The sequence below is a fragment of the Vombatus ursinus genome, unplaced genomic scaffold (genome assembly GCF_900497805.2).
Source record: "Vombatus ursinus unplaced genomic scaffold, bare-nosed wombat genome assembly UNPS02011369.1, whole genome shotgun sequence".
NCBI classification, from domain to species: domain Eukaryota; kingdom Metazoa; phylum Chordata; class Mammalia; order Diprotodontia; family Vombatidae; genus Vombatus; species Vombatus ursinus.
The window spans coordinates 6,226,275-6,245,345 of NW_020951147.1; the positions used below are offsets into that span (position 1 = coordinate 6,226,275).

Genomic DNA, 19,071 nt, shown 5'->3' on the forward strand with positions numbered 1-19,071 from the left:
TGAACGTGATCATCTGCAAAGGCCCTACCAAGTCAGAGCCTGTAAAAGCTTAGAGAGTGCCGTTCCCAGGCCAGTGGCAGAATCAGCTGCTTAGGGAAGGGGGGAGGGACGTCTTGCTAATGGGCCTCACCTCTCTGACTCTCCGGTGTCCCCTGCAGGTGGTCTATAAGAACAATGACTTTAAGCTGGAGCTGTCCAGGCTGGCCCGGGAAGGGGACCCCAAGATGAAACTTCAGGGCGATCTGTCTTTCCGCTGTGAGGATGTGGCCGCCCTGGATCCCGTGACCTTCGAGAGCCCCGAGGCTTTTGTGGCCCTGCCCCGCTGGAGCGCCAAGCGCACCGGCTCTGTGTCCCTGGACTTCCGCACCACGGAGCCCAATGGGCTGCTGCTTTTCAGCCAGGGCCGGCGGGCAGGAGGCGGGCAAGGAGGCCACGGGGCTGCCCGGGCCGACTACTTTGCCATGGAGCTGTTGGACGGATATCTCTACCTGCTCCTCGACATGGGCTCCGGGGGCATCAAGCTTCGGGCGTCCAACCGGAAGGTCAATGATGGGGAATGGTGCCACGTGGACTTCCAGAGGGACGGGCGCAAAGGTCAGGGGGCCCTCAGGAGGGAGAACCCTGCCGCCATCTTTCCTTCCCACCTTCCCTCCCTTCTCTCCATCCATTTATTACCTTGTTTCTCCCCTTGAAAACATCAAGCCCTCACCTCTCTTCCCTTCAAATACCCTGACCTTCCCTTCTCTCACTTGCTTCTGATCCAGCCAATGAAACAAGCATTTATTAAGCACCTGCTGTGTACAGAGGACTGTGCAAAAATGTTGTGGATCATAGATTTTGATCTAAAAGGGATCTTAGAGGTCTTCTAGTGAAGCCCCTTCATTTTACAGATGAGGAAACTATGGTTTGGGGAATGTAAGTGGCTTGCCTAAAGTCACCCTGAGAATAAATGGCAAAGCTGAGATTCAAACCCAGGTCCTCTGACTCAAAATCTACACTTTTTTCTGAAATAAACAAACGCAGTCCCTGCCTTCTATTCCATTAGGAGGATGTTCTGTGTACACAGATGTGCAAATACCAAGTGATGTCAAGAGGATTGATGAAGGGGGTGCCACGTGCATGCCTTGAGTCTCTAGCCTGGAGTGAAGCTTGGGATTCTAATGAGGAGGGGTAAGAAGAGGCATTCCCAGCGTCAGGGACAGCCTGTGCAAAAGGGTGCAGGCTGGAGATGAAGCACCAAGATGAACAACAAGTGGGACGTCTGACTAATTTGAAATCGACTTGGAGAGCCCTCCCTTTCTCTCCGTGACACCCTCACCCCCACCATTCCACTGCCTCTAATGAGGGAGGCCATGCTGTGGAGTGGAAAGAGCCCTACGCACGCAATAGGAGGAACAACTATAATACTTGATATTTATAGAGTCAGTTAAGCATTTATTGAGCGCCTACTATGTGCCAGGTGTTGGGGATACAAAAAAAGGTAAAATTCAGCCCTGCTGTCAAGGGACATTTATAGTGCATTAAGATATGCCTAAAATTTTGTCTCCTTTGATCCTCACAACCCTGTGAGGTTGGTATCCCAAAGATTATAGCTCCATTCTACAGATGAGGAAACTGAGGCAGATAGAGGTCAAGGGAATTGTTCAGGGTCGCGTGGTTATCTGAGGTGGGGTTTAAACCAAGTTGTTCATCATTCTTGCCTCTATGACATTGTCTTTCAGAACACCTGGGTTCCAGGACTTTCCAGCTCTGTGCCTGCAGGGAAATCACTTTGTTTTTCTGAGCTTCAGTTTCCTAACCTGTCAAAAGGAAGGAATGGAGTTAAATACCTTAGCACCATGAAGTCGTAAATCTAGAGCTGGAAAAACCTCAGAGACTATCCAATCCAACGCCTTCATTTTACAGAGGGGGAAACTGAGTCCCAGAATAATGAAGTGACTGATCCCCTAACAAGTAGTGTCCTCTCTTTCAAAGCTACTTTGCGCTCACTTTGTTTGGGCAGCCAGGGGCGCCCTAGTGCACAGGGTGCCAGGCCTGGAGTCAGAAAGACTCATCTTCATGAATTCAAGTCGGGCTTCAGATACTAGCTGTGTGACCCTGGGCAAGTCAGCTTTACCCTGTTTGCTTCAGTTTCTTCATCTGTAAGATTAGCTGGAGAAGGAAATGGCAAACCACTTCGGGATCTTAGCCAAGAAAACCCCCAATGGGGTCACAGAGAGTCAGACGTGACTGAAAACTGAACAACAACAAATTCACTTTGTATATATGTTGCGTGTGCTTGTGTAATACCGCTCCTGGAGCTGCTTCCTGACTCCCACTAACACTGGCAGGTTGGGTCCCTGGAAGATGACTGAGTACTTTTGATCTTAGGGTTCTAGGGGTGACCCTGAGGGGTCGAGAGTTTTCTCCAGTAGTGTTGCTCACGAACACCCACTGGTGTGATCCCCATTGCCAGCCAGACATTTATTAATTTTATATAATTTGTATAATATTTATCAATTTGCCAGCCTTTAGACATATAGGTATTGACTCAGGTGATGTGGTAAAAACAAGGATAAAAAAACATGCCCCCAAACCAGAGACTTTCTCTTCCACCAGCCCATTCAATGCGCTCAGGCTTTGAGAGCACAGGTGGCCTAAGGGTCATTTGCGTCTTCACTGGAAATCCTTCTTTCCATTGTGGAGTCCTTATCCAATAGCCCATGGGTGAATGTAGTTCTCTGCTGGGCTCTGAGGCTTGGGCCCCTGGCAGAGTCCTAAGGCTACAGTTCTCAGCATGTAGAAGAGAGACTTTCCCCCGATTCCTCACTGTCTGTCTGGATTCATTGCTTGTTCTTTGCTCTGATTTCTCCAATAACATGGCCAAATGAGAGGGGGAGAGCGTGTGAAACAGGTGTAAGTTCCTCAAAGTGCTCCTGTGGCTTCATTCCCAAAACAGTTGCTGGAACCTCCTTCTCTGATATACTGAGACCCAGAAATGTGGCACTTTATTTTGACCGGTTCCCAAACGTTCCATCATCTGAGGGCATCCAAGCCAGAAAGACTTCGCTCTTCCCCACTTCATTAACCAAGCTATTTGTACCCAGTTTGTACTTTTGGTTGTTTCTGCAGAGAGCTCATACCTAATTACCACATTTGATTGATTCTTTGACTCAATCAAGGAAGTGTTTTCACCTGATAAAGGTGTTAGGCCCTAGAGGTCTTACTAATTACACTAATTGGGGTTGGGGGAGTGTGAAATACCCCTCTTACACTTGTATATGTACACGTGGTCTCCCCTGATAGAATGGAAACTCCCTGAGGCCAGGGAGTATTTCATTTTTGTCTTTGTACCCCCAGCACTCTGAACACACTGTAGGCGCTTAATAGTTGATAAGGCTCAAAGGATCATTGTGCCTCCCTGAGCCCCACTGGAGACCTAGAGTACTAGAGGGCCATAGGTCCTGGTTGACTAGCTTGGGGCAGGCAAAGGAGAGCTCTAGGAGCAGAGAGGAGAGAGAGAGAAGACTTTCAGCTGTAGTGATTAGGGAAGTCTCTCTCGGGGAGGGGGTTTGTACCTGAGCTGTGCCCTGCAGGAAGAGACGAATCCTTAAAGACAAAGATCAATCAATAAATAATTCTTTATTCAACCCCTCGTTTTGTGGGCACTTCGCTAGGCTGGTTGGCCGTCCTTCATGCTCAAAGAGGACCAAAGTGATGTCATTATGTTGGGGGTCAAGGGGCAGTGTGTCTGACTGTGACTGATCAGACCAATCTGAGCTCAGAGGTCTCTAGGGATTCAAAGACCAAACGATTTCTGCTCTCAAGAAAGAAGCTTTCATTCTATGGGCATAAAACAAGAATGTGCAAATGTGATCTGAAATGAATACGAAATCGTTTGGAGGCAGGAACCGCTGGAAAGGTCTCTCCCAAGAAGGAGATGGCCCATGGGCTGAACCGTGAAGTGGGCTGGGGATTCCAAGAGGTGGATGTGAAGAGGAACGGCATTCCATGCTGGGGTCAGGGACAGACAAAGCAAGGACCTGAAGGCAGGAGAAGGGAATTCACCTACAACGAATGGTAATTAGGCCAGCTTGGCGAGAGTGCAGAATATGCAAAAGGAAGGAATGTGTATTCAGCCTGGAAAGACTGGCTGAAGCCCATTTGTGAAGAATTTTCAATGTCAAACAAAGGAGTTTGCATTTGATTTTAGAGGGCGGTGCTGAATTCAGGGAGTGACATGGTCAGACCCGTGCTGCAGGAGAATCATCATGGCGTGGATGGATTGGAGAGGGGAGAGAAAAGAGAAAGGGAGACCTATTAGGAGGTGATTGAATGGTCTGAGGGAAAGGCGATAGGCAGAAATAGAATGGGGGGGGGGTTTGTGTGAGTGGAGAGAGGGGGGACGTATGGGGGGAATGCTGTGGAGGTGAAATTGCCAATCCTTGGCAACAGACTGGATGTGGAGTGGGAGGAGGAAAGGCAGAGTCAGGGCTGAGGAGGTGCCAGTCCTGGGCAATGAGGAGGACTGTGTTGCCCTAAAAAGATATAAGGAAGGAAAGAGGAGCAGGTTTAGAGAAGAAGATGATGACTTCAGCTGAGTCTGGGAGTCTGGCAGCAGGTCTAGGTGATATCCAATAGGAGGCTGGCAAGGAGGGATGGGAGTTAAGGCTGAGAGATTCGGAAGGCATCGTCAGGATTATTGAATGCATGGAATGGATGATTGCTGAGAGACAGGGACTATAGGGGGCAGAAGAGGCCCAGGACAGAGCCCATGGTGACAGTGGGGAATCTTTGGGGGAAGAAGGAAAACCGTGGCCCAGGAAAGGAGATTGAGAAGTTGCTGGATGAGGCAGAAAGAGAACCAGGATCCAGAGTGAAAAGAATGCAGTAAGCATGTGCTTAGCACAGTGCTTGGCATGTAGGGATCAAGACAGACACTGGGCATTTTCATGGATAAAGATGAAGAAACTCCTTCCGCCAATCCAGGGTGGGCACCTTCCTTCCAACTCATTGCTTTCAAGAGTACTTAAAGCAAGGTTCTTAACTCGGGGCTGAGGAATTTGTTTTTTTAAAAATATTTTGACAACTGTATTTCAGCATAATTAGTTTCCTTTGTGATACCATGAATTGTATATTGAAAAACATTGTTCTGAGAAGGGGTTCATAGACTTAACCAGGTTGCAAAAGGAGTCCATGACACAAAGAAGGTTAAGAAACCCTGACTTGGAAGTTAAATGACTTGCCCAGGATCATGCAGCCAGAATGTGCCTGAGGCAGGAATTGAACCCAGGTTTTTCTAGCTGAGCACAAACTAATTGCTCATTCATACATCCACCCACCCATCCACCCACTCACCCACCCATCCATCCATCCATCCACCCACCCATCCAAATACTCATCCAACCACCCATCCATCCACCCATCCCCCCACCCACTCATCCATCCATCCATCCACCCATCCATCAATCCATTCATGCATTCATACAGTGTCCAAGGCACTGTGCTAAGCTGTGGGTACAAATAAATAAAGAAGTGAGACAGTCCTTTCCATCAAGGAGCTTACAGGTGGTCAAGCAGGGCTGCTTTTGACTTGGAAGTTACTGGGATGGTAAATGGAACTATAGATTGGTGTGCTCTTACCAGAAGCAATGGTAGCTGTTTCTGGAAACAGTTGATTACTATTCCCAGAGATAGAGGTGGAAAGTGAGGTGGGGAAGCATGTGGGTGGCAGAGTGGATACCCAGAAGATGGCTGGGGTGAAGCATGGTTGGAGCTGGAGCCAGCAAGACATCCTGGGCTCTCACTGAGCAGGACAGCTCAGCCCCAGGACTTGTGTTTCAAAATCCAGTATCTTCACTCCCCCAAGGCTGGTCTCTGGAGGTGTGGGTGGGAGGGGATGGCAGGGTGAATGGCATCTGGCCGGGCCAGGGCAAAGGAGAGAACTCTCTTATGGAAGAGTGAGTGTTCAGGAAGATGGAGTGGCTTGCAGCATCACCTGGCACCACAGAATGCCGCATTCCAGGGGATTCCAGAGGCCAGCATGGACACTTTGTTTCTCAACAAGATCTTTCAAGCAACATTCTAGATAAGTGGCCATGAGCCCTTTGCTTGGAAGCCTCTAATGTGAGGGGATACCACCCATGACCTCCCAAAGCAGCCCATCTCACTGTTGGACAGCTCTCAATGAGAAGAAGTCTTTTCTTTCAGAGAGCTGAAATCTCTTTGTGAAACTTCCTCCAAGTTCTACTGCTGCGGCCAGACCTAGCACGTCAGCCTTTCAGATACTCACAGCCACCTCCTTCTCTGTGTCCTGTCTGCTTCAAGCTAAACATTCCCAGTTCTTTCCAATGGTCCTTACTAGACGTGATTGTCACCATCCTGCTTGTGTCCTCTGAATGCCCTCGGGCTTGGTATGTTCTCTCCTATAACGGGCTCCAGAGGGGGTTTGACCAGAGCAGAGGACAGTGGAAGCATCACCTCGCTGGTCCTGGAAATTGTGTCCCATCGAGCATTTCGGCCTGAAATCCATTAAAACCTCATGATCTTTCATCAGACACTTCTTTGGTTCTCTGATCTTGAATTTAGGGAGTTTTGTTTTGTTTTGTTTTTTTTTTTAACCCAGGTGTAGGATTTTTTACATTTATCCTTCCTCAGTTTCATTTTATTAGTTTCTATCCACACTCTCTGAGTTCTGGTCAAAATGTTCCCTGTACATGACATCTCATCTACCACCTCTGTACCTTTGCCTAGGCTGTCTCCCACGCCTGGAATGCTTTCCTTCCTTACCATTCCTTTTCAGAACACTTTCAGTGCTCAAGTGCCACCCCTTTCAAGAGGCCTTTTCTGAGGCCCCCAGTTGTTAGGCCGCCTCCACCACTGTGCATTTCGTTTGCATGTATCCTGTTTTTACTTTATTTGTGAACATGTTGTCTACTCCTAGTAGAATGTAAGCTTCTTGAGGGCAGGGGCTGTCTCATTTTTGCCTTTGTATCCCCACTGCCTATGGCACATAGTAGGTCCTTAATAAATGCTTGTTGATTGATTGATTCAAGCTTGCTGAGGTCTTTTTGGGCCCTGCCTGTGTTATCCAATGCGTTGGCTATTTCTCCCAGCTTTGTGTTATCCAGATAATGAATAAAAGTGTTTAAAGTCACAGAACTGAACATAAATCTTTGAGGCATTGCACTAGAGACCTCTTTTCAAATTGACATTGAATCATTAATGATGATTCTTTGGTTCTGGACTTTCGAACTGTTCTGACTTCTCCAATCTGTAGTATTGTCAGGCCTCTGCCAAGTCTCCATCTTGTCCACAAGAATATCCTGAAATACTATCCAAAGCAGCTGAGGTCAGGCAGGAAGAGGCTTGAGTAAAGGCCATCAGATTTAGCATTTCAGAGGTCATTAGAGACCTTTGGAAGGGCAGGTTCAGGAGAGTGGTGGGGTCAGAAGGTAGACTGCAAGGAATTAAGGGAGCGTGGGTGGTACAAAAAGGGAGGGGAAGACAGACAGAAAGAGAGAGAGAGGAGGAGGAGAGAGAGAGGGAGAGAGATAGAAACAGAGGGAGGAATGGAGAGAGAGAAGGAGAAAGAGAGGGAGCAAAGGAGAGATGGGGAGAGACAGAGGAGGACGGAAGAGGAAGAGAGAGAGAGGAAGAGAGAGAAACGGAGAGAGGGAGGAAGGGAGAGAAGGAGGAAGTGAAAATAAGGAAGAGAGAGAGAGAAGGAGAGAGGGAAGGAAGGAGGGAGAGAGGGGGAAAGAGAGAGAAGAGAGGAGGGAGGAAAAGGGAGAGAGATAAGAGAAAGAGAGAAGGAGAGAGGAGGGAGAGAGGGAGGGAGAAAGATAGAAACGGAGAGCGAGGGAGAGAAAGAAGGAGAGAGAGGGAGGGAGGAAAGGGAAAGAGAGAGACAGAGAGAAGAGAGGAGGAGAGAAGAGAGGTGTGATCACTGGAACTCCTAAAGGAGATGGAAAGGGACAAATGGTGAGATTAATCTGGACAACAAAAAGGGACCCTCCTTCCACGGTGCTGAAAGTCAGGAAAATAATGTATGATGATTTAGAATGACTTGGAGGTGTTGAAGGGCGCTTCAGATGAATTCAATTTGCTGAGCAGTTATTAAGAGCCTCTTCCATGGCAGACTGCATCCTAGGTGCTGAGGACAAAAACAAAAGTGAAACGGTCTGGCTCTCGTTAGGGGATCCCACAATGTCAGGCAGAAGGTCATTTGCTGAGATAAAGGGGTCTGGGGTGGGATCAGGGGCTTGAGGGGAAGGGAGAAGAATGGAACAGCTGAAGTTGTGGGTGTGATCAGTCAGTCATGGAAGTACAATAGAAAGATTTCAGAATTGAGGGCCCAGTGGAGGTTTGATACGCTCAAACTGCTCTCTTTGGTGACTTGCTCCAACAGGGATGAGCAGCTCAGGAGGAGGAAAGAAGGTGGATGGTGGAGGTGAGCCAGACTCAGGGATTAAGGAGGCTGTGAACAGTGGAAGGAGCAGGCAGGAAGGGATGCAAAGGCGGACATCGCCTTGTTGAACCACTTCACTTTGCTGGTTGGATTTTGGAGGAAGGAAGACTAGAGCAGGATTGATGGACTGGGAATCCCGGAAGTTTCAATGATCTGGGTGTGGTGGTGAGGAGGAAGAGCAAATTTAGGAGAAAGTCATTGAGAGAGGTGTGCTGTGGTCAGAGAGGCCACTCAGAGGGTATAAGATCTCGGAGGGAGCATGTTTGGACAATGGGGAGGTCCTAGGTGTGACCGCTCTGGTGGGTGACTGAGATTATCTGTCTCATTATCTGAGTGAGGCTGAAGGTCATTGGAATAGAGAATGTTGAAGAATTGGGAGACTGGAGCTTTGAAGGGTCCTTAACACGTATCTAGAAGTCAGTAAGGAGGAGGGCAAGGATTGGGGTAGAGAGGAAGCCTGGGCCCCAGGTGCTGGACTCTCTGAGGAAGATGGGAGAGGTACATGGAGGTGGACAGATGGCAGCACCCAGGGTGCTGGGTAGGGTGATGTAAAAATAGAACATACTTGGAGAATGATAATCCCCACCATTGTGCTCTGCTTAGATCCCACTTGGAGGACTATGTTTGGTTCTGGGTGCCATATCTTACCAAAGACATCGATGAGGTGGAGGTAGGCCAAGATGGTGACCAAGAAGGGTCTGAACTGTCTTCAAGTATCTGAAGGGTTGTCGTTTAGAAGAGACATTAAACTTGTTCTAAATCCTGTTTCCTCATCTATAAAGTGGACTTGGAGTCAGGAAGACCTGAATTCAGATCTGGCCTCAGACAATTACTAGCTGTGTGACCTTGGGCAAGTCACTTAACCTTGTTTGTCAAATCTTGTGCTCCCAAGGGATGGCAGAGGCTCACCCTCCCCAAGCATTTTCTTGCATCCTTCCCATTGCACCATCTCTCTTCTGTCCTCCCGTTCTTTCCTTCAGCTGTCCTGCTTTCTTCCCTTTCTTGTCCTCCTCTTTGACTTGCTGTCCCCTGCCTCATTCTCATTACCCCTTCCATGGCTCCCCATTTGCTCTGGCTCAGTCTGTCTACTTTCCCCACCCTTTGCCACCTTCCCAAACACCCACTGACGCCCCGCTTCCTTCCTTCTCTCCCTCGGTCCTTCAGGCTCAATCTCGGTGAACAGCAGAAGCACCCCCTTTTTGGCCAGCGGGGAGAGTGAGATCCTGGACTTGGAGAGTGAGCTGTATTTGGGGGGCCTCCCCGAAGGGGGGCGGGCGGACCTGCCACTGCCCCCCGAAGTGTGGACGGCGGCACTTCGGGCTGGATACGTAGGCTGTGTTCGGGACCTATTCATCGACGGGCGCAGTCGTGACCTTCGGAGTTTGGCTGAAGCCCAAGGGGCCGTAGGGGTTGCCCCCTTCTGTTCAAGAGAAACGCTGAGGCAGTGTGGAACAGCCCCCTGCAGAAACGGGGGGGTCTGCCGAGAAGGCTGGAACCGCTTTGTCTGTGATTGTGTTGGGACGGGCTTCCTGGGCCGGGTCTGTGAGAGAGGTGAGTACAGGTCAGCTGGCCATCCTGGCCCTCCTCTGTGTCCCTCACCCTCTTCCAACTCTCTCTGCCCGTCAGTGTCCCCCATCCTCTGACCCTGGTCTCTCCCACCTGAGAACCTTCAAATCTCCTCCCTAGTCTCTATTTCCTTAACATGATCCCCTAAAGCAGTCTAGTCTCTCCCACCCACATGTTCCACACCCTACCCTCGGGATCCACGGCACTGCTCCTCCTCCCCATCAGGTCCCCCACCCCAGTCCTGTTCTTTTCTTTTTAAATGTCTCCATCCTCATTCCAGTTTTCTCTGCCCTTCAGGGTCCCCACAACCTGCTTCTTTTCTCTCTCCCATCTCTGTGTCACGCCCCCCCCCCCATCCCTGTTCTCTCTCCCACCTTCGGGTTGCCCATGTCACACTTCTCCAGTCTCCTCCATGCCTGGCCTTGTTCCCTCTCCGGCCTCCTTCCTCCCCCAGGTTTACCCCTCTGTAACTGCGCTCACTCTTTCTCTCCCTCGCTTTCTGGGGCAGAGGCCACAGTTCTGAGTTATGACGGCTCCATGTACATGAAGATCATGCTACCCACGGCCATGCACACTGAAGCTGAGGATGTGTCCTTGCGATTCATGTCCCAGCGTGCCTATGGCCTCATGATGGCCACCACCTCCAAGGAGTCTGCGGACACCCTGCGCCTCGAACTGGATGGGGGGCAGATGAAGCTCACCGTCAACCTTGGTAACCCCCCCTCCTGCTCCCCTCAGTCATGATCCTGACCTTGACCTTGACCTCATCCCACCCCCCCTTCCTCTGGAGAAGCTGGGAGGAGTGCCAAGGGTGGGGGAGGGTGGAGCGAAGCCAGCCTTGGGACTGGACCCACCCTGCGTGGACACAGCCAGAGAGAGAGAGGCAGAGTTGGACACAGCCCAGGGGGTGATACCATCGCATGTGATAACACCCTCTGAGCTGTCGACACACAGCGTGCAATAACACCATCTGCCTGTGTGTGTCTCGGGCGTGATAACGTTCCCTGCCCAGTGTACACAGAGTCCCGGCAGCATCTGTCCCTGGCCATACCCAGTTGGGGGGGGGGGAGGGATGCTGGGAAACTCCAGAGCTGTCAATCAGCCCTGCTCTGCACTGACTCATCCAGTACTCCTATGGGCAGCACCCAGAGCTGGGCGCCAAGGGTGCCGGGAGGTGCAGAGGCGAACCAGACTTGGTTCCTCTGGGCTATATGTGTGCCCGATCTGCCCCTGCCTACCATCCTTAGACAGTCTGTGAGAACTGCTTGAGCCTTCCCCCACTCCGAGCCCCCACCCACGGACATGTGTATATACACGACAGGTCACAAACAATACGAGGCATTGCGATTCACGAGGAGCGTCACCTGGTGGACAAGGGTAGAGGAATGAAGGAAATAGGTGATTGACTTCCACTCCCGCACCCCACACAGAAGCCCGCCTGCTCCAGTAGTCTTGGCTGCCCTCACTGGCCCTCATGGACGTGGAAACTGACCATAATAAGAGCTCCCAGATCTCTTTGACACAGGTCAAGATTCATTAGTCCCATTTTACAGATGTGGAAATGGAGTCTCAGATAAGTGCAGGGACTGGTCCAAGATCACACAGCTGGTCAGGATCAGAGGTGGGATTCAAACTGTAGTCTTTGCTGACTTCAAGTCTTTAATAAGATTTCACAGTGACCTAGAACTGGATATCAGTGTGGGGTGAGATGGTAAGAGATAAAAATGATGATAAAAGACCAGGAGAAAGTGCCTCGAGAGGCATCAAAGACCAATGGACTAGGGCTCACCCAGCCTGGCTGCTGACAACCCGGGCAAGTCATTTTTCCTCTCTATGCCTCAGTTTCCTTATCTGTTAAGGAAAAAAAGGGGAGTTGGGCTCACTGATGCCTCAGGTCCCTTTTGGCACTCAGTCCTCAGCCCCACCTGAGACAGCTTGTATCCAAGAGCCCTCTTCTTCCCTCACCCACATCCAGCAGGTGTCTGGGAGGCTGGGTCACCCTGTCAGGTCACAGGTGTCCCATTTATGGAGCAGGAAGTAATGTGGGCCCAGTGTTGTGTCCAACGTGTGATGGAGGATAAGTCACGTGCATGGGATACATGATACAGGCTTCTTTGGAATGATTAGGGGAAGTGTCAGTCAGTCAGCAGGCCAACAAGCATTTATTAAATGCCTGCTGTATGCTAAGCACTGGGGATACAAAGAAGAATTGAACAGCCCCTGCTCTCAGGGAGCTCCCGGTCTAATGGGGGACATAACAGGCCAACTATTAGGTGGGATAGACTGGAAATAATCAGCACAGGGAAGGTGCCAAAATGGGACAAGAGGCTTTCATGGGAAAGCAAGGACCTGGGTTTGAATTCTGGCTCGACCCCCACTTCCTCTGTGACCTCGGACAAATGTATTCCCTTCTCTGGGGTGCAGTTTTCTCCTTTATAAAATGAGGGGGTTTGACCTGTTCATATCTAAGGTCCCTCCCAGAGTCTTCCAGTTATCTAAGTAAGGAACACTGCTCCCTCCTTTTCCCCCTCCTCCTCCTCCTCCTCCTCCTCCTCCTTCTTTGGGTCATATAGGGCATAGGGAGGGGAAAGGCAGCTGAGATGAGGCCTCTGCTCTCCCCTAACAGGAGTTCTCCGGGAAGGGTGTGAAGCCAAGGGCTTTGAGGCAGTTCGGCTGTGGGCTCCTCCCCAGCTCTGCTCCACTCCCAGGGGGCTGACAGCCTGGAGATAGGCCAGACCTTCACCTTCCCCATCAGCCACTCCCAGCCTGTGCCTGGGGAAAGATCAGACAGCAGCCGGGGTTGTGGATCTAGGCGTCAGTGGGGGGAGTTGACCAAGCACACAGCCACTCTGTGGGCCCCCGTGGGGGAGGGGGGAGCATAACCACTGGGGGAAGGGGGCTGGGGCATCTAGGGGTGAGGTAGAGGGATCTGTGTTGAGCTTAGGGAACTTGGGCTTGTGAAAGGTGAGAGGAGATGTAGAGACTGATCAGAAAAAGTTGTTTGGAAGCTGCCAGGAGGTGGGTGCCCAGTCAACCAACCAGCCAATGACTCAATCAGCAAGTATTTATTAATCACCTGATGGGCATTTTGCTAAGCTTTGGGGACTTAAAGCTTAAAGAAACCGTAGAGATCTTCAGTTTAACTAATTTTAGTAGATCAAACAGTCAGTAAGCATTTATAAAACACCTACTATGTGACAGGCGCTGGCTAAGGTGCTAGGGGAACGAAGGCAAAAGTGAAACGGGCTTGTCCTCAAAAGAGCTTCCATTCTACTCCCCTCCCCCCAGAATGCTCCCCTCTCCTCCTGCCCAGGGCCCCACCCACTCAGGGCAATCAGGATGGAAAGGAGACGGATGATGTTTGAGGTCTGCCGTGACCCCATGGTGCTGACCCTCAGATAGGATGTTGCTAAGGCCCCAGGTCTTCCAGAAGCTTATCCCTCGAGTGCAGAATTTGGAGCTGGAGGACCTGAGGCCTGACTATCCATATGACCTTGGACAAGTCACTCCCCAGCTCTGGGCCTCAGTTTCCACCTGTGTAAAATAATAATAATAATAGGAAAAGCTCACATTTCTGTGTAGGGAGGGAATGAGGAGGAAAGCTCGTGACTTGGGCACAGGACCTCTTATGGAGCCGTGGGAAGTTCGGTATCAGTGGAGGTAGTGGCAGCTCTGGCCTGAGGTCGTGGCAGGCTTGCTGGGTTTGGAGTCAGGGACCTGGGGTGAGATCCCACCTCTGCCATAGTTTGCCAGTATGGCCTTGGGCAGAGCACTCTCTCCTGCCTGGGCCTCAGTTTCCCCATCTGAAAAATAAGTGTCTTCTCAACTCATATGATTAGTGATATTAAATCACTAAATCACATTTACTCACTGCGCAGCTGGCACTGGGCTAGGACACAGGGGAAGCCTCAGACATGGGCCCTGGTCCCCTCCTTAGGGAGCCCCTCTCAAAAAAGGAGGTCCCAAAAGCAGAGAATCCAACACTGATTGGGGATGCTCCAACCTGTCAGGAGTTAAGTCCCCATGGGCTGCTGTAGTCTGGGGGGGCTTCATGGAGGAGAAGGGTTTTGACCTCAGCTTTGGAGGATGGATGGGCTTTGGCTCAGTGGGGAGGCTTTTGGTGAGGAAGGAGAGAGTGACCCCTGGGTCCCTGGCTCTTCCTTGCATGCTGAGGATGTAGGAGGGGAAATGTGGCTCTGCCGGGCACCCCCACCCCAACCCAGCTGAACCTGAGCTGGCTTACAGATAATCTGTCGTCAAGGGCTCTCTGCCCCCACTCTCCCTGAAGCTAAGTGTCAGGGGAGAATGAGGAAGGCAGAGGGCTGGAATCCAGAGTGAGGTAGAGTGAGTGTGCAGGCTGTGGAGGGGGGATGCGAGGCTGGAGCCTGAGGACCTAGGAGCTCTGCTCTTGAGAGGTTGTTCTCTGCCACAGGGCACGTGTAGCCTGGGTGCACTTGGGCCCACCTCCTCCTTATCCATCTGCACCTCCCTCCTCTCCCAAGATCCGGCCTCCCCTCCCCAACCCACCCAGGGACACAAGGAGGGTCCAAAGAGTCCGAGCTTTATGCCAGCCCCAGTATTCGACCCTCTGGTGGCCGGGCCTTGGGTCCCTGGGGGAAGGGGCTTGGTGTCCTTCCTTAAATAAAACGCGCATCCTTGCCTGCTTTCCCATATCTGGCTGCCCTGTCAGTCCTGCTGATGGGGCCATCTATTCAGCCTGTGACCTCTGTGTGTGTTGGGTTAGCATTACAGATAATAGGTCCTTCTCCTTCAGTACACTTAGATGGGTCTGTGAGCTCATCACTGTGGGCTCTCCCTCCAGAAGCGCAGACTGGGGCCCCGTGCATTCTGGCCTCCACATTGCCTCACCCTTGTCCTCCTATAGATGCTGGCGGCTCAGGAAGCCCACCTTTCTGGGGGTCTTTCCCTTGGTGTCCATGTGGCCTTCCTCGGGGGTCCTTAGGCCAGATGTCTCCTCGGCTCAGGCTTCAGACCCCAGTGGGGGCCGTGCCCATCCGGGGCAAGGGTGCACTCAAGTACCTACTGAGAGTGCCCTGCAGGGCTGGTGTCTGTTCACTCTTACTGTGTGGGTGTGGAGATGTCCAGAGACATCTGCTTCTTCTCCCCTCCGGCTGTGTCCTCTCTCTGTCTGCTCCCCGCAGGGTGGTCAGCCTTGAGGGCCTAGCTGGTCTCTCCAGCCCATCAGCTCAGTCCAGGAAACCTGCAGCTCACATTGCTTCCTTCTCCAGACAAAGGGGCTTCCTTCCCTCCCCCTTGCCTCTGTTCCCGGTGTGGGAGAGGAAGGTTTCAAAGCTCCCATCCTGGGACCTCCTTTCCCCTCCCTTATGGGGGGCATGCTGCCCTCACTCCCTTTTTCTTTTTTGGACCCTTCATTGGTGAAGACTCTGCTGGTCCCGAGAGAGCCCCCGGAGACCCCAGCCCAGAGCCTGGCACCCTTTCCCACCCTACCGTCGTCTTCCCTCCTGGTCTGTGCTGGCTGACCCCTTTCACCCCCACTTCATGCCCCTTCTCTTTCCCCTCCCTCTTAACCCATTTTATCCAGATTCTTCCCTTCCACCTGACCTCAACCTTTCCAGCTCCCCCTGGACCCCTTCCTAACCTTCCTGCTCGCTCCTTCCCCTGGCCTCTACTTGCCCTACCTAACTCCTTCTGGACCTTGGCCCTGGCTGCTCAGCTTACCTCAGGCTCCCCTCTTTGTTTGGCCTTCCCTCGATCTCCTTTCTTCCCTCGCCCCCGACCTGCGTCAGTGCCAAGCTGTGGGCTGGGGTCCCGGCTGCTCCCCCCCACTCTTCTGCTGCGGTTGACCGAGTCGTGTGGAGCTCAGCTCTATGGCCCAAGTGACTCGCGACCCCCCAGAGCCACAGGGGAATGATGGGAACCCCCAACCCTGGGAACCTTCTTGGGGTCGGGGGAACACCAGACACACCTCCTTGCCCAGCTCAGTATCGTACAGGAATTGGGCCGGAATGAGAGGCAGCTTGGCTTTGGCCTCCAAGGCTGGGCTCCTCAGGGGCACGGGCCATGTTGTAGCTGCCTTTACATTCCAGGGCCCTGCTCAGAGGAGCTGCTTCATAAATGTTTGGAATTGAGCCCCCTTTAACTTCTCTTGCTCTGAATGGGACAGACAGACGCCCCATGGGGGCTGCCTTTAGAACCGATGGGGTCCATGAAAACATTCCTGGCCTAAGCTATATGCATTCTGCATGACCCTGAGCACCTCCAGGTAGGGAAAAAGACTAAAAGGAGGGTCCCTGGGCTGGAGGCCAGGCCCTCAGTGCCCCTGTCTATAACACAGATTGGACCGTCCATACCCCCCCTCAGGGAAGGAGGCAGGGCAGCCAGAGTGCCCTCCTCCAAGGGAGGGTTATTTGGGGCTCAGATTTCCCCCTAAGTTCCATTGAAAACCTGGTGTTCCCCAAGGCGGCAAGCCGAGAAAGAAGGTTTCCAGGGAGGGTGAGGGATCAGACCCTTGGGGCTCTGGTGAGCCGTGGCCACGGGGTGGGCACCTGGGACGGAGCCCCTGATTTAGCTTAGAGCCTGGGGTGGGACAGGAAGAGTCACCCCCCAGGTCTCTAAGTGGGCATCGCCCATGGCTGGAGGCCCAGGGGCCCTGTCTTCCCCCTGCTTTTCCTCCCATTGATGTTGGGGAGCCTGCAGGGGGGGGTGTCAGGATCCCCACCTCCTCATGCCCCCACTGTATGACTGGGATTCACAAGGTGCTCCTCTCCCCCAGATGTGAAGGAGGGAGGGCATGGGCCTTCCGTCTGCAGAAGCCTGGTCACCCTATCACCCCAGCAACCCTGACCCCCAGCTCTGAGGGCCTGGAGCCCTTTGGGGGACAGGAGGGGTGAGGGCCTGGCCCAGGATGGGGAGAGGATACCTGGGCACGCATGGTCCCCAGAAAGTGGCCCCGGGGGGACCCCTGCCCGCAGATGCCCCTCCCTGTGAAGGATGTAAAAAAAATTTCTTTTGCCTTTTTGTCTCCCCTCCCCCTCCTCTGCCCGCCCCATGGGCCCCCCAGACTGCCTGCGCGTCGGCTGCGCACCCAGTAAGTGGTTTCCCTCTTCTTCTACTGAAAGCAGGGTTGGGGAGCAAAGTGTTGGGGTTATAGAGACCCCAAGTGGGCTCTGAAGGAGAGGGAGATGATGGAAGTGGAGGAGGGGAATGAATCGAGGGTTTGTGTGTATATGTATGTATGTATGTGTGTGTCTGGGGGGGGAGGGGGCGATTGAAGGGCAACATTATGGCCCCAAGAGGGGAATAGGAGCAGAGAAGGGCAGAGCAAGGAAAAGAGGGAGCCAGGATGCTAACAGACTCTAGGAGAAGAGCAGAACCCAAGAAAGGCCAACAGATGGTGGGTGGGACATTGGAAAGGTGGGGCAGGTCCCAGGGCAGGGCCTGAAGCTTCAGGTAGGAAGATGGAGGGTGGTGGTGTGGAGGGAGCACCCTCGCCTCTGCCCCCATCCTCCGACATCCAGCGGGGAGCGGGCCAGGCTAGCCAGCTGCAGTTCCAGAGATGGCCACAGTGGGGAAGGCGAGATGCATGGAGAGAGCCCAGAGAGGTGGAAGAGGGCTGGAGGACCAGGAACTAAGGACCTGGAGATGATGCTCTGTCTGACCTTCAGGGTCAGTGATGGAAGGCTCTGTGGGAAGCAGGCATGGGGATACTGGGGGAGGCAGGGCCGAGGGAATAAGGTGTTTACTGATATCAGGGAGAAGGATTAGTGTGTGTCTGTGCTCAGATGTGCCCCCCCCACCCCAGCAGCTGCCTCCCTTGGCTTACTGAGGCTGTGTGTGTGTGTATGCGTGTGTGTGCGTGCGTGCGCACGTGTGCATGTATGTGTGCAGATCTAGAGTCATGTGTGTCCTTGTGACTGTCTGGGGAAGCTGGGCTGATACACATGTGAATGCATCTGGGGCGCATCCCTTTCCCCTACCTATAGTAAATGGTCCTGGCTGTCTGTCTGCCCCCACCACAGGCTCCACAGTAAGGGCTGAGGTCCAAGGTATTGGCCAGAGACGCTGTAGCTTTGGAAGTGCCTTCTGACTCATCAAAGACCAATTCAATTAAACTCAGGGCTGTTTACTGCAAAGTGTATTTGATTGTCTTTTAAGCCTTTAAAAATTGGCCATCTGGGTCTGGTCAAGATGGCAACCCTAGCTGATTAAATGTAATGCACCACTCTAATCATGTTGGAGAACAGCCTTTTTTTCTCTGTGTGTTTGTTTGTCCAGGGTTGGGTTCATATATGTCAACCTAGGGATGTTGGGATTTGTGCAGTAGGATTTTGAATGTGCATGATGACTTTATAGAGAAGCTGTGTTTGTGAAGATTGTGATATAGCATGGGATGAAGGGGTGTGTATACATGTGACCACATGTCAAGGTTGGGTATGTCTGGGTGTGTGTGATGAGGTTTTTGTGTGGTTGTATGGAGTGCGGCAATGTGAGTGCTGGATCCAGGAGGTAAAAGTCATATATGTGATGTGTATCAAGAGTGTGTGGTGAAGATGTGCTTGGTGTTTGGGGACATGGTGGAGTTTTATATATGAATTAGAAGTGTGTGATGAGGCTTTGTGTGTGCTAGGGGTAGGTAGTAAAGTTGTGTGTTAGGCATGCAATGATATTGTATGTGTGTGTGTGTGTGTGTGTATGTTGGGTGTGTATGGTGAGGCTATGTGCATGGAGAGATTGTGTGTGAATGTGTATGTTGGGTACATAGTAAGGCTATACGTTTGGGGGCAATGTGTGTGCGAATACTAGTGTTTATGGTGAGGCTGGGCATAGATTGAGATTATGTGTATGTGCACATTGGGCGTGCATGGTGAGGCTGGGTCTGTGTTGGGGCTGTGTGTGTATGCATGTTGGGTGTACATGGTAAAACTGTGTGCATGCACACATTGGCTGTGTTGGCAAGACTGTATGTATGTGTTTGTGTTGGGCTGTGTGTATGCGTGTTGGGTGTATGTGGTAAGGCTGTGTGCATGCACACATTGGCTGTGTTGGCGACGCTGTGTGTGTGTGTGTGTGTGTGT

General features: G+C 52.0%; 1 protein-coding gene across 1 annotated transcript in view; it reads left to right on the forward strand.

Moving 5' to 3' along the window:
• NRXN2 (neurexin 2) overlaps positions 1–19,071 on the forward strand; it is a 159,524-nt gene that overhangs the window by 55,046 nt on the left and 85,407 nt on the right. Inside the window, exons 6-9 of the mRNA XM_027856256.1 lie at positions 159–594; positions 9,614–10,000; positions 10,524–10,727; positions 17,058–17,084. Coding sequence (XP_027712057.1) covers positions 159–594; positions 9,614–10,000; positions 10,524–10,727; positions 17,058–17,084 — 1,054 coding nt within the window. The remainder of the gene's footprint in view (positions 1–158; positions 595–9,613; positions 10,001–10,523; positions 10,728–17,057; positions 17,085–19,071) is intronic.